The 13,997-nt window shown below is 41.6% G+C and overlaps 1 protein-coding gene across 2 annotated transcripts; it reads right to left on the reverse strand.

The window, feature by feature from the left end:
- Positions 1-1,016: 1,016 nt before the first annotated feature.
- Positions 1,017-13,048, reverse strand: LOC106587946 (potassium voltage-gated channel subfamily G member 4). 2 transcript variants are annotated; one of them, XM_014176608.2, is made up of 7 exons: positions 12,682-13,048; positions 9,344-9,589; positions 7,879-8,211; positions 7,554-7,663; positions 7,003-7,141; positions 6,452-6,674; positions 1,017-4,187 (listed from the first exon to the last, which is right to left on the reverse strand). In XM_014176608.2, exons 2-7 carry the CDS (start codon positions 9,530-9,532, stop codon positions 3,334-3,336), a joined length of 1,848 nt encoding a protein of 615 aa, XP_014032083.1. In that variant the 5' UTR covers positions 9,533-9,589; positions 12,682-13,048; the 3' UTR covers positions 1,017-3,333. The 2 variants fall into 2 exon arrangements, with proteins under 2 accessions (XP_014032083.1, XP_014032081.1); XM_014176606.2 differs by having other exon boundaries at positions 12,459-13,048.
- Positions 13,049-13,997: the final 949 nt, after the last annotated feature.

Below are 13,997 nucleotides of genomic sequence, written 5' to 3' on the forward strand. Positions count from 1 at the left end.
CTGTTAGGGCGGTATGCAAATTGGAGTGGGTCCAGGTTGTACGGGATGTGGATGTGAGCCATGACCAGCCTTTCAAAGCATTTCATGTCTACAGATGTGAGTTCTAAGGGGCGATAGTCATTTAGACAGGTTACCTTTGGCATTCTTGGGCACAAAGACTATGGTGGTCTGCTTGAAACATGTACTGTAGGTATTATAGCCTGGGTCAGGGAGAGGTTGAAAATATCAGTGAAGACATTTGCCAGCTGGTCAGCGCATGCTTTGACTACACGTCCTGTTAATCCATATGAATGTTAACCTGTTTAAACGTCTTACTCACATCGACTACAGAGAGCGTGCTCACACAGTCGTCCGGAATCGCTGGTGCTCTCATGCATGGTTCAGTGTTGCTATCCTCGAAGCGGACATAGCAGGTATTTAGCTAGTCCGTGGGTTCAATTCCCACTGGGGTCACATACCAGAATGTGTGGCCTGTGTCTGCTATGTAAATGCCGTATATTACAGTATTACAGTACTGTATTGGCCAATGCAAGTTCAGAAAAGCAGTGTGAACCCCATTTTGTATACACATTTACTGTACAGGGGATGCATTTCTTTCTTGTTTTGGACTTTCTGGATTATTTGCGTATTGGTATTGTATGGATATTGTATTACTGCAGTGTAGGAGCTAGAAATTTCACTGCACCTGCTGTAACATCTGCTAATCTGTGTACACAACCAATAAACTTACATTTTATTTGTTACATACAGTATATCAGATTTCTTTTTAATTTACTGTGAAGTAAAATCATAATAATCATCGTCATAGTAGTACATTCACGTAAATATTGTACTTTTTATGTTTCTACTTTACAGACATACATTTTCATTATGTAGTTCTCATAATCTGTAGTAGACAAAACGGTTGACATGTTAAATCTATATTGTAGGTTTACCAAACATTTGTGATCATCAATTAAGAGCAGTCGGATGAAGTAATAGTAAAATGTCTTTTAACAAAAGAGGAGGGAACCATATCAAAAGTAATGTGAGTATTGCATTGTAAAAGACAATTACTTTATACGAGCATGTATTGCAATATGAAACATGTATTTCTAGAAAACACTGATTAAGTTCAGTGAAAAAAAGTGACTGTATGATTTGTCTTTTTGATGATCTGTTTTGAGTTTTGTACTAACATGCTGACCAGAGCGTTTATTTTGTCCCCTCACACCAGACGAGATCAGGACATGCAGGTTGAAATGTCAAAACGAACTCTGAACCAATTATATTAATTTGGGGACAGGTCGAAAAGCATTAAACATTTATGGCAATTTAGCTAGCTAGCTTGCTGTTGCTAGCTAATTTATCCTGGGATATAATCATTGGGTTGTTATTTTACCTGTAATGTACAAGGTCCTCTACTCCGACAATTAATCCACAGATAAAATGGTCAACTGAGTTTGTTTCTAGTAATCTCTCCTCTCTCAGGCTTCTTATTCTTCTTCTAACTTCATATGGCGGTTGGCAACCAACTCTAAGGTGCATTACCACCACCAACAGGTCTGGAGTATGGACGTCAGTTCATCTTTCAATCACCCACGTGGGTGTATGCTCCTAAAATACAATGAGGAGATGGGAGAGGCAGGACTTGCAGTGCATTAAGCGTCACAAATAGAACCAAGTTCAATTTTCACGCCTGGCTACGCAGACGCTGTGTGCGAGCAGTGTGGGTGCAATGATTGAGAACATGTATGTGTAAATTTATTTTGTGACGCGAGCAGTGTGGTCAACATGTAAGAGTTGTGAAAATGTACCACATACTTGTGAAAATTGCACCAAGGAGATAAAAAAAAAACAGTAATATATATATATATATTGGTACAACATTTTTTCATGTTGTACCAAGTAGATTTTTCACTATCCAAATGTATTCAATTGGGTTACATTCAAGTAAATACATTTCCTTTTAACCCCTTTACACTCCTGGGAATTTTCCTATATGGATAGCGCTAAATTGAAATGGTTCTCACAGAAGAAACAGGGAAACTCACGGTAGACATTAAAAGGGAACAGTGGAGATTATGGGGAAATTATTAGACTAAAGGTGGGGACACAACAGTTCACATGACACAGGACTGAATCCTAAAAATTACACTACATTTTATATGCATTATACAACAAACAGGCTCATTCTGTTCAGGAAAACCCAGGGTATAACGCCATGTCATCTGGTAACTGTACATCTAGCATAGTGATCATAACCGTTGACAACTGAATGTGACATGAGTTCTATGATATGGAAATGTGAAGTACACATTTTGAGTCACGGGTATTTGGCTTTGTTGAATGACAGCAAAGCGGTATTTATTCTAATCCTCAACAGCTAATCTTAAAAAATATAGTAACGGCAGTGAACATATAAACGTTAAAAAATAACAGAACACATTACCTAGATTGACATTCACTCTCACGGGTGGCAAAAATTAACAAACTGAAAACCACGCCCCCATTAGGCTACGGCTACAACTCTTCTGATAGGCTGCCACTGCTACATTGCACCCACCGCTATGCAATGTGAATATCGATTTCATTCAATTATAAAAATCACGGGCTGAGTGGCGCAGTGGTCTAAGGTACTGCATCGCAGTGCTAGAGGCATTACTACAGACCTGGGTTCATTCCCGGGCTGTGCCGCAACCAGCCGTGGCCAGGAGTCCCATGGGACAGCGCACAATTGGCCCAGTGTCGTCTGGGTTAGGGGAAAGTTTGGCCGGTGGGGATTTACTTGCCTCATCGCGCTCTAGCGACTCCTTGTGGTGGGCCTGGTGCCTGCAGGCTGACCCCGGATGCCATTTGAACGGTGTTTCCTCTAACACATTGGTGCGGCTGGGTTAAGCAGGCGGGTGTTAAGAAGTGTGGTTTGGCGGGTCATGTTTCGGAGGAATAATGACTCCACCTTTGGCTCTCCTGAGCCCGGGAGTTGCAGCGATGAAAAAAGAAGAAAACTGATTTCTTAAATGTGTTATTTGATTTCAGACAAATAGCATAGAACAAGTTGAACGAACCAAAGCCTAATTTTCTATTATACCAATCAGAAAAAGCAATTCAGACGAACAACAGTGTCATCCCACTTTTTACAGTGTAGGAGTTAGCATCAGGTCTGGTATCCTTCTTCAGATCAGAATGCTGCAGCCGGGAGCATAGCCTGCTGCCCCTCTGTCATCCCTCCCATCATCCCTCTGTTCCCCCCAGCCGGAAGCATAGCCTGCTGCCCCTCTGTCATCCCTCACATCATCCCTCTGTTCCCCCCAGCCGGAAGCATAGCCTGCTGCCCCTCTGTCATCCCTCCCATCATCCCTCTGTTCCCCCCAGCCGGGAGCATAGCCTGCTGTCCCTCCCATCATCCCTCTGTTCCCCCCAGCCGGAAGCATAGCCTGCTGCCCCTCTGTCATCCCTCCCATCATCCCTCTGTTCCCCCCAGCCGGGAGCATAGCCTGCTGTCCCTCCCATCATCCCTCTGTTCCCCCCAGCTGGGAGCATAGCCTGCTGCCCCTCTGTCATCCCTCCGTTCCCTCCTCCAAGGGACTGGCACAGAGACTCCACAAAGTCTCGGCGTCTGGGCCAGTAGCTGTCCGTTTCCGCGTCAGCTTCCGCCTTCATCTCTACTTCCGCCTTCCTCTCCACCTCCCTTTCCCTCCTGGTCTCCAGGTTGTCAGCAGCCAGAGCGGCCCCCGTCTCCTCCTTCCACAGCCTCTCGTGCTCCAGCTTCAGCTCCTGGTAGCTCCTGGAGAACATGTGGAAGATGGAAGTAGCAGGAAACGCCATGATGAGAATTCCACTCAGGATGCTGCTCAGCGCTACCACCTGACCCGGGATGCTCCTCGGCACCATGTCCCCGTAGCCCACGGTCGTCATGGAGATGATGGCCCACCAATAGGAAGCTGGGATGCTGCTGAAGCTGTGCTGGGGCGCGGTGGCAGCGTTGGGCGCCAGTTCGCTCTCGGCCAGGTGCACCATGGGAGAGAAAAGGGCCATGCCGACGGTGATGAAGAGCAGGAGGAGGCTGAACTCTTGGGTGCTGCGCTGCATGGTCAGGCCCAGGGTCTGGAGGCCCAGGGAGTGGCGCGCCAGCCGCATCACATACAGGATACGCAATGCACGCATCAGACGCAGGACCAGACCCAGCTTGTCCAGGTACCCCCTACCTGGGGAACAGAGGTGAAAGTACACAATGTTGCTTAATATGGTAGGTTGTTAATATCCAGAAATAGGTTGAATAGTTCATGCAATATACAGTAGTTTCTATTTCAGGGCTTGGCAATCCTTCTCCTGGACAGATCCCCTCCTACAGGATCTAATACACCTGACTCTACTGATCACCTTCTCCTGGACAGATCCCCTCCAACAGGATCAAAACACCTGATTCTACTGATCACCTTCTCCTGGACAGATCCCCTCCTACAGGATCTAAACACCTGATTCTACTGATCACCTTCTCCTGGACAGATCCCCTCCTACAGGATCTAAACACCTGATTCTACTGATCACCTTCTCCTGGACAGATCCCCTCCTACAGGATCTAACACACCTGATTCTACTGATCACCTTCTCCAGGACAGATTTGTGCCACATTAAGTTAGATATAGATATAGCTATAGCTAACCCCATTATAACACTGTTGTACCACACTAACCTAGCTATAGCTAACCCCATTATAACACTGTTGTGCCACACTAACCTAGCTATAGCTAACCCCATTATAACACTGTTGTGCCACACTAACCTAGCTATAGCTAACCCCATTATAACACTGTTGTGCCACACTAACCTAGCTATAGCTAACCCCATTATAACACTGTTGTGCTACATTACCCTAGCTATAGCTAACCCCATTATAACACTGTTGTGCCACACTAACCTAGCTATAGCTAACCCCATTATATCACTGTTGTGACACACTAACCTAGCTAGCTATAGCTAACCCCATTATAACACTGTTGTGCCACACTAACCTAGCTATAGCTAACCCCATTATAACACTGTTGTGCTACATTACCCTAGCTATAGCTAACCCCATTATACCACTGTTGTGCCACACTAACCTAGCTATAGCTAACCCCATTATAACACTGTTGTGACACACTAACCTAGCTAGCTATAGCTAACCCCATTATATCACTGTTGTGCCACACTAGCCTAGCTATTGCTAACCCCATTATATCACTGTTGTGACACACTAACCTAGCTATAGCTAACCCCATTATAACACTGTTGTGCCACCCTAGCCTAGCTATAGCTAACCCCATTATAACACTGTTGTGCCACACTAACCTAGCTAGCTATAGCTAACCCCATTATAACACTGTTGTGCCACACTAACCTAGCTAGCAATAGCTAACCCAATTATAACACTGTTGTGACACACTAGCCTAGCTAGCTATAGCTAACCCCATTATAGCACTGTTGTGACACACTAACCTAGCTATAGCTAACCCCATTATATCACTGTTGTGCCACACTAACCTAGCTAGCTATAGCTAACCCCATTATAACACTGTTGTGCCACACTAACCTAGCTAGCTATAGCTAACCCCATTATAACACTGTTGTGCCACACTAACCTAGCTAGCTATAGCTAACCCCATTATATCACTGTTGTGTCACACTAACCTAGCTAGCTATAGCTAACCCCATTATAACACTGTTGTGCCACACTAACCTAGCTATAGCTAACCCCATTATAACACTGTTGTGCCACACTAACCTAGCTAGCTATAGCTAACCCCATTATAGCACTGTTGTGACACACTAACCTAGCTATAGCTAACCCCATTATAACACTGTTGTGCCACACTAACCTAGCTATAGCTAACCCCATTATAACACTGTTGTGCCACACTAACCTAGCTATAGCTAACCCCATTATAACACTGTTGTGACACACTAACCTAGCTATAGCTAACCCCATTATAACACTGTTGTGACACACTAACCTAGCCTAGCTATAGCTAACCCCATTATAACACTGTTGTGCCACACTAACTTAGCTATAGCTAACCCCATTATAGCACTGTTGTGCCACACTAACCTAGCTATAGCTAACCCCATTATAACACTGTTGTGCCACACTAACCTAGCTAGCTATAGCTAACCCCATTATAACACTGTTGTGCCACACTAACCTAGCTAGCTATAGCTAACCCCATTATAACACTGTTGTGCCACACTAACCTAGCTAGCTATAGCTAACCCCATTATAACACTGTTGTGCCACACTAACCTAGCTAGCTATAGCTAACCCCATTATAACACTGTTGTGCCACACTAACCTAGCTAGCTATAGCTAACCCCATTATAGCACTGTTGTCCAGATTCTCCTACTATAATTCTCATTGAGTGTATTAATAAAGTGACTTCATACAAAACAATTGTTCACCAAAAAATATGATAATGAATATGTTTGTTCCACCTGCCCCTGCACTACCATCCTCCAGAGTCATGTTGTTTTCAACCACCACCAGAGAAATGTAGTAGGGTAGGATGGCCACAGCATCAATGATGTTCAGGGGCCCACGGGCAAATTCTAGTTTGGAGCGAGCATGGAGGAACCGCAGCACGAACTCCAAGGTGAACCAAGCTACGCACACTGTCTCCACAACAAACATGTGACGACACTTCTGGGAACACTCGCCCTGGAGACGGAGAGGGGAGAGAGGGAGAGGGGAGAGAGGGAGGGGGGAGAGAGGGAGGGGGAGAGAGGGAGGGGGAGAGAGAGAAATGATTAAGATGAAGATGGAGTGGTTGTAATAGCATTTAGATATGGGGAAAAGACATGGAGACTGAAACAAACTAAAGTTGCCGAGAAATGTACTTTTTATTTCCAACAAAGGTTGGTTTAACAATTGATGGGGTTGAAAAAAGGACATTGCATATTTTAGTAGGTTCCTTGCACCAGGAAGACTTGTATTAGCTCCACAAGCTAACCCCTAGGCTTTAGCTCAGCGGTTATGTTCCACTCACCTTGCTCTCCTCTTGGCGTAGATCAGGCATGGTGCTGATACAGAGGCTGATGACTGTCACAGCTACCATGATCACAGAGAAGCAGGCAAACATCTTCCCTGCCAAGCCAGAGTGGGGGTTCTCCACCACCTCTCTCAGCCTGTGGAAGAGAGTTACAAAAATCAGATTTTCCCCCCCTTTTGTTGGAGATTTTGTTTACAGATCCTGTTGTCTTAGAAATCCATGAAGACATAATGTAAAGTTATGAATATAACTACTGTAACCTGAAGGAAGGACACAGTTATTGGGATCGTGCTCGCGAGGTCAGTGCTTAGTGCACGTCTTCTCAGTTTGTCTCCTGAACAAACAACAAGAGAAAGAAAGCCCTCTGTGTCCCTCATCAGTCTTTGAGCATATGACCACTGTTATACAGAGCTTGTGACCACTGTTATACATGTACTTTCTGATCTTGGGTCAGTTTAGCATTTCCGCCAGTAATGGTTAAGGTTAGGATTGGAGGAGGGGAAGCTGATCCTAGATCTGTACCTAGCGTTTAACCCTGCTGTTTCTACCTGCTCATCAGCCTGCGGTAGCCCGTCTCCGTCTCAGCCAACAGGGGGAGCCTCTGTAGCTTCATCCTCCTCTGTCTCCACTCCTCCTCCTTACGCTCACGCTCCGCCACCTCAATCAAAATCACAGTCAAGATCACAATCAAGATCACAATCAAAATCACAATCAAGATCACAATCAAGATCACAATCAAGCTTTAGTTATAAAGTCAATTTCACATAAGTGTCCCAATAAATGGAGCCGTCGTCTTGACCAGGTTCCCCTTGAAAAAAGTCAGATAAATGTGAAATAAACGTTAAATAAATAAACTTTACAGAAACAATGTACCTCCTCGACGCGTGTCAACATGCGCCGGCGGCAGCAGCGTTCCATGTAGGCGGGGTCGACCCCCCAGTAGTCCAGCTCATCGTGCAGTGACACGGCACACAGCTCCCGCAGGAGGCGGAGCTTCCCGGCCGCCAGGAAGTTCAAGATGACCCGGAACGCTGCGGGGCTCCGGTCGAAAAAGTACTCCCTCTGGGTCTCATCGTAGTCGTCACAGAGCCTGGCGATGTCCTCGGGGCTGGAGCAGAGACGCAGCCGCCCAAGCCGGGTGAGAGGGAACTGCTCCAGGGTGGTCCAGGGGAACGTGTAGCGGTTACCCCCCACGTTGATCAAGGCCTGGGTAACAGAGTACAGAAAATATATCAGGTTTTATTGATTAAGTTAGTCAATATGAGCTTCATAACTATCGAATACATGTTATTACATTCATTGCTTTGGATAAAGGATAAAGGCATCTTCTAAATGCATTATATTATTATATTATTATTATTATGTTATTATTATATTATTAATATTATATTATTATTATATTATTATTATTATTATATCATTACTATTATATTATTACTATTATATTATTATATTATTACTATTATTATTAATATATATTATTATATTATTATTGTTATTTATTACTATTATATTATTATTATATTATTATTATTATTATATGATTACTATTATTATGAATATATTATTATTATTAGATTATTACTATTATATTACTATTATTATATTATATTATTACTATTATTATTTTAATATTATTACTATTATTAGTATTATTATTATATTAATATTATTATTATATTAATATTATAGTATTACTGTTATTATTATTATATTATTACTATTATTATATTATTACTAGTATTATTATTATTATATTACTAGTATTATTATTCTAATAGTGTTATTATTGTATTATTATTAAATTAATATTATATTATTACTATTATTATTATTATATTATTACTAGTATTATACAATTATTACTAGTATTATTATTATTATTCTAATAGTGTTATCATTATTGTGTTATTATTATATTATTATTTTATTATTATTACTATTATTAGTATTATTAGTGTTATTATTATAATATTATAATATTATTAGTACTGTTATTATTATTGATATCATTGTTATTTGTTATATTACTATTATTAGTAGTAGTAGTAGTAGCAGCAGCAGTAGTATTAGCAGTAGTAGTAGTAGCAGTAGTGGTAGTAGTAGTAGTAGTATTAGTAGTAGAATTAGTAGAAGCAGAAGTAGTAGTAGTAGCAGTGGTAGTAGTAGTAGCTGTGGTAGTAGTAGTAGTAGTAGTAGTAACAGCGGTAGTAGTAGCAGCAGTAGTAGCAGTAGTGGTAGTAGTAGTAGGAATAGTAGTAGTAGTAGTAGTACTGGTAGTAGCAGTAGCTGTAGTAGTAGTAGTAGGTAGTAGCTGTAGTAGTAGTAGTAGTAGTACCTGCAGTGTGTGGTCGACATTGGGCCAGGCCCTGTCAGGGTCCTTGCGGAGCAGCTGGGCGCGCTGATAGTACACTCCCTTGACTGTCTCTGTCTCTGGGATCTCTGTGAAGAAGCGGTCCAGACTGCTGTTGTCACTGCTGACCGAGTAGTTGGTGAAGTCATGGTTAGCGTTGCTGATGATGGGCATGGTGGCATTGGGACGGTGTGTGTGTATGGTCAGGTGGTCAGGAAGAGGGTCACGGACCTGGGAAGACAGGAACCAAGATTGTTGGATGAATAACTTAGCTTGACACCTGAAGACGTGTACTAGCTCTCTAAAAAGACTTTCACTTTAAAGATGTTGCAAAATTCTGGTAACTTTTTCAAAAGTCCCAAGTTTTCCAGAAATCTTGGTTGGAAAACTCCCGGAATCAGGAAGGAATAAGCAGGACATCTGCAATCCTCCAACTACGATTTCTGGAAAACCTGGGAATATTAGTTACATTTCCTGAAATTGTGCAACCCTTTGTATATAGGCCGGGGTTGGGTAGGTTACTGTAATCTGTTAAAGTTACTAGTTACCTGTCCAAAATTGTAGTCAGTAATGTCATTTTTGGATTACCAAAACTCAGTAACATAATTGGATTGCTTTCAGTTACTTTTGGATTACTTTCCCCTTAAGAGGCATTAGAAGAAGACAAAAAGGGTCTATCAAACGCATTTGGTGTGTCATCATATTGGTCTCTGATTGGTGGTCATCATATTGGTCTCTGATTGGTGGTCATCATTTGGTGTGTCATCATTGTGGTTTATGACTTGTGGTCAGACTCGCTCAGGTGGAACCAACTTAAACTTGCGCCTTTTTTCAACGCTTGAATTGAATGTCATTGAGAAAACAGAAAGGTGTCATGATGTATTTTATTTAGCTAACATCCTTTCTGAATTTAAAAGTAATCCAAGAAGTAATCATCTAGTTTTTCAAACGTATCTTTAATCTGATTACAATATTTTTGCTGTTAAGAGGACAGACGTTCCGCTAGCGGAACGCCTCTCCAAATATCCAATGGTAGAGCGTGGCGCGAAATACAAAACCTTAAAAATGCTATAACTTCAACTTCTCAAACATATGACCATTTTACACCATTTGAAAGATAAGACTCTCATTAATCCAACCACATTGTCTGATTTCAAAAAGACTTTACAGTGAAAGCAAAACATTAGATTATGTCAGGAGAGTACCCAGCCAAAAATAGTCACACAGCCATTTTCAAAGCAAGCATATATGTCACAAAAACCCAAACCACAGCTAAATGCAGCACTAACCTTTGATGATCTTCATCAGATGACACTCCTAGGACATTATGTTATACAATACATGCATGTCTTGTTCAATCAAGTTCATATTTATATCAAAAAACAGCTTTTTACATCAGCATGTGATGTTCAGCACTAGCATACCCACCGAAAACTTCCGGTGAATTCACTAAATGACTCATCATAAACGTTGACAAAATACATAAGAATTATTTTAAGAATTATAGATACAGAACTCCTTTATGCAACCGCTATGTCAGATTTTAAAATAGCTTTTTGGCAAAAGCACATTTTGCAATATTCTGAGTACATAGCTCAGCCATCACAGGCTAGCTATTCAGACACCCGCCAACTTCGGGGCAACCTAAACTCAGAATTACTATTAGAAAAATTGGATTACCTTTGCTGTTCTTCGTCAGAATGCACTCCCAGGACTTCTACTTCAACAACAAATGTTGTTTTGGTTCCAAATAATCCATAGTTATATCCAAATACCTCCGTTTTGTTCGTGCATTCAGGTCACTATCCAAAGGGTAACGCGCGAGTGCATTTCGTGACAAAAAAAATAAAAATATTCCATTACTGTACTTAGAAGCATGTCAAACGCTGTTTAAAATCAATTTTTATGCTATTTTTCTCGTAAAATAGCGATAATAGTCCAACCGGACAACATTGTATTCATTCAAAGAGGGAAAGAAAAAAATGGCGAGGTCTCGTGAAAGCGCATCTCAGTCTCTCTGTCCCCAGGCAGACCACTGACAAACTCTGCTCCTGTTATCTGCCCAGAGACAGGAGACGCGTCAATCCGCTTTCTGAAGGCTTTAGAGAGCCAATGGAAGCCTTAGAAAGTGTCACGTAACAGCTCAGATGCTGTAATTTCGATAGAGATGCAACAGAAGGACTACAAATTGTCAGACAGGCCACTTCCTGCATGGAATCTTCTCAGATTTTGGCCTGCCATATGAGTTCTGTTATACTCACAGACACCATTCAAACAGTTTTAGAAACTTTAGAGTGTTTTCTATCCAAATCTACTAATTATATGCATATTCTAGTTTCTGGGCAAGAGTAGTAACCAGATTAAATCGGGTATGTTTGTTATCCGGCCATGAAAATACTGCACACTATCCACAACAGGTTTTAATGTAACTGATTACAGTTACCATTTTTGTAATCAGACTAATCCATTAGTCCCCAACCCTGATATAGGCCTATGATAGGCTTTACATTTATTCACAATTGTCTGGTAAATGTTAGTCTTCAGACATCCAATTTCACAGTTATTGCATAGGCCTGGCCCAAGAATATCCGTGCCAGTTGGAAAAGCTATCATTATGAATCTATTGTGACTACTGCACTACACCATGGTCCCTTCCCGAATGGAAACCTTTATAGTGTACTATTACTTTGGACCATCAGCCCCATACCTTGCACTGTGTAGAGAATAGGTTGCCATTTGGGATGCATTGCCTATCATGTCTTGTTCCAAATCAATTCCAAACGCCCAAAAGACTTTAGCCTGATTACATTTGAGAGCTAAAATGTGATAAATGTGATAGATGTCTGCCATCTTGAGTCTGCCAGTGAGGCTGAAATATAATATGAATATGGATAAATATGATGACGTACAAATAAATCCATTGTAGATATATTGAGTTATATATCATTTGTGAATAGCTTTATAGGGAAAACAAATGATTTCACTTGTTTTTTTGTGTGTTTTTTAACATCTATTTGGCCTTCATAGCAACAACAACAAAAAATGTAATGCATATATGCGTGGCAAAATAATTACTTCACAAAGACAGAACGTTACTTACCGTCGCTGACAACTCGTTTTATCCTCTCTTACTTTTTGGTGAATTGACTTCCATCGTAGGCGAATTATTTCGCGTCAACATCCTTCAAACTGACTGGCCATACGTGCGCTCCGCTGCACGCAGACAACTTTACGAACTATGGTAGGCCTATTCAAAACTGACCGGGAGCGAAAACAAAGTACGAAACCAAATCGGAGACGGAACATTTAGCTCAGTAACCTACCTATTATAAGAGTTATCAGTCGGAGTGATGTCTGTCCAGCTATAGGCTACCCCGAGAGCTCTTGTCTTGTTCCAAAAACAACCCACTGGGCACACACTGGTTGACTAAACGTTGTTTCACGTGGAATATACTTTGTATTGACGTCTGTGCCCAGTGGGAATTGCTCGTTTCCCCGCAACACAGGTCCGTCCCTACAGAGTAGGTAGAGCGCGTTCACTTTCGGGAACTAATCTGGTGTGTTTTTCCCCTATCCGTATTAATTCCACATCATCTACATTGGTTCGGCAGGTGGTTGGAGACAGGCGGCAACTGGAAGCGCATTGTCAGATTTGAGAATAAAAGCGATTATCTAACGGTTCTGTCCTCCGAAAACCACTCTCCCCCTCTTGTTTCTCTCTCTCCCTTTCTTGCTATGACTCTTTATCTCTCTCCCTCTCTCTCTTTGTGTGTGTGTGAACAATTTTTATCTCCTTTAGAGTACCGCTTGTTTACAATTGGACACATACTGTAAAGCCTTTATCTAACGTTTTAAAGCCTGCAGATTTAGATTTCCAAACACAGAGAGGATTAGTGCTGGACAGAGAAAGATGAGGTCCCCAGCCTCCATTTAATTTATGTCAGCAGACTTCTGCCTTGAACAGATGAACTTCACACACATGCACAAACACATGCACAAATACATGCACGCAGCCACGCACATCTCTCTCACACACATAGCTTTGTTTTTGTGAAATTTCAGGACTTTTTGGAGTGTAAAAATGTTTGACAAACAGAAATATATATTTTTCTCCTAACCCTAAACATTAGCCTAACCTTAACCACAAAACCCCTAACTGTAAATCTAACCCTAACCTTAACCCCAAAACCACAAACTTAACCCTTAAGCTTAAAATAACATTTGAACAAATTCAGGACCTGAAATTTTTTTATTGTTTTGCTACCTTTTCAGGACATTTGGGGTGAATTGTTAGGACATTGGGGTCCTGATAATGTAGGAGAACAAGTATACTTACACACGCATGCACACACACACACACACACACACACACACACACACACACACACACACACACACACACACACACACACACACACACACACATACACACACACACACCTTATCTTTTTGGCCATTTTCTGTCACAAGGGGATTTATGGCTGTTTTTAAGATTAAATCGTCAACCCTGTTACTTTAATTGGCCTTTATTTTAGTATTAAAAAGATTTGCGTAATGCCACTGTATGCCAGCGATGCAGACGGGAGATGGTATTGCATTGTAGTAACACAACATATAAGAAATGTCAAGGTCTGTGATG

The sequence above is a fragment of the Salmo salar genome, chromosome ssa26 (assembly GCF_905237065.1).
Source record: "Salmo salar chromosome ssa26, Ssal_v3.1, whole genome shotgun sequence".
Taxonomy (NCBI): Eukaryota; Metazoa; Chordata; class Actinopteri; order Salmoniformes; family Salmonidae; genus Salmo; species Salmo salar.

Bases quoted from the DNA above. Each gene is read 5' to 3' on its own strand.
- LOC106587946 (XM_014176608.2), bottom strand. From the start codon at position 9,532: ATGCCCATCATCAGCAACGCTAACCATGACTTCACCAACTACTCGGTC. The intron at 8,212-9,343 runs GTACTACTACTA...TCTGTTACCCAG, and splicing joins ATGTCGACCACACACTGCAG to GCCTTGATCAACGTGGGGGG. The intron at 4,188-6,451 runs GTGGAACAAACA...TCTGTTCCCCAG, and splicing joins GGATGGTAGTGCAGGGGCAG to GTAGGGGGTACCTGGACAAG.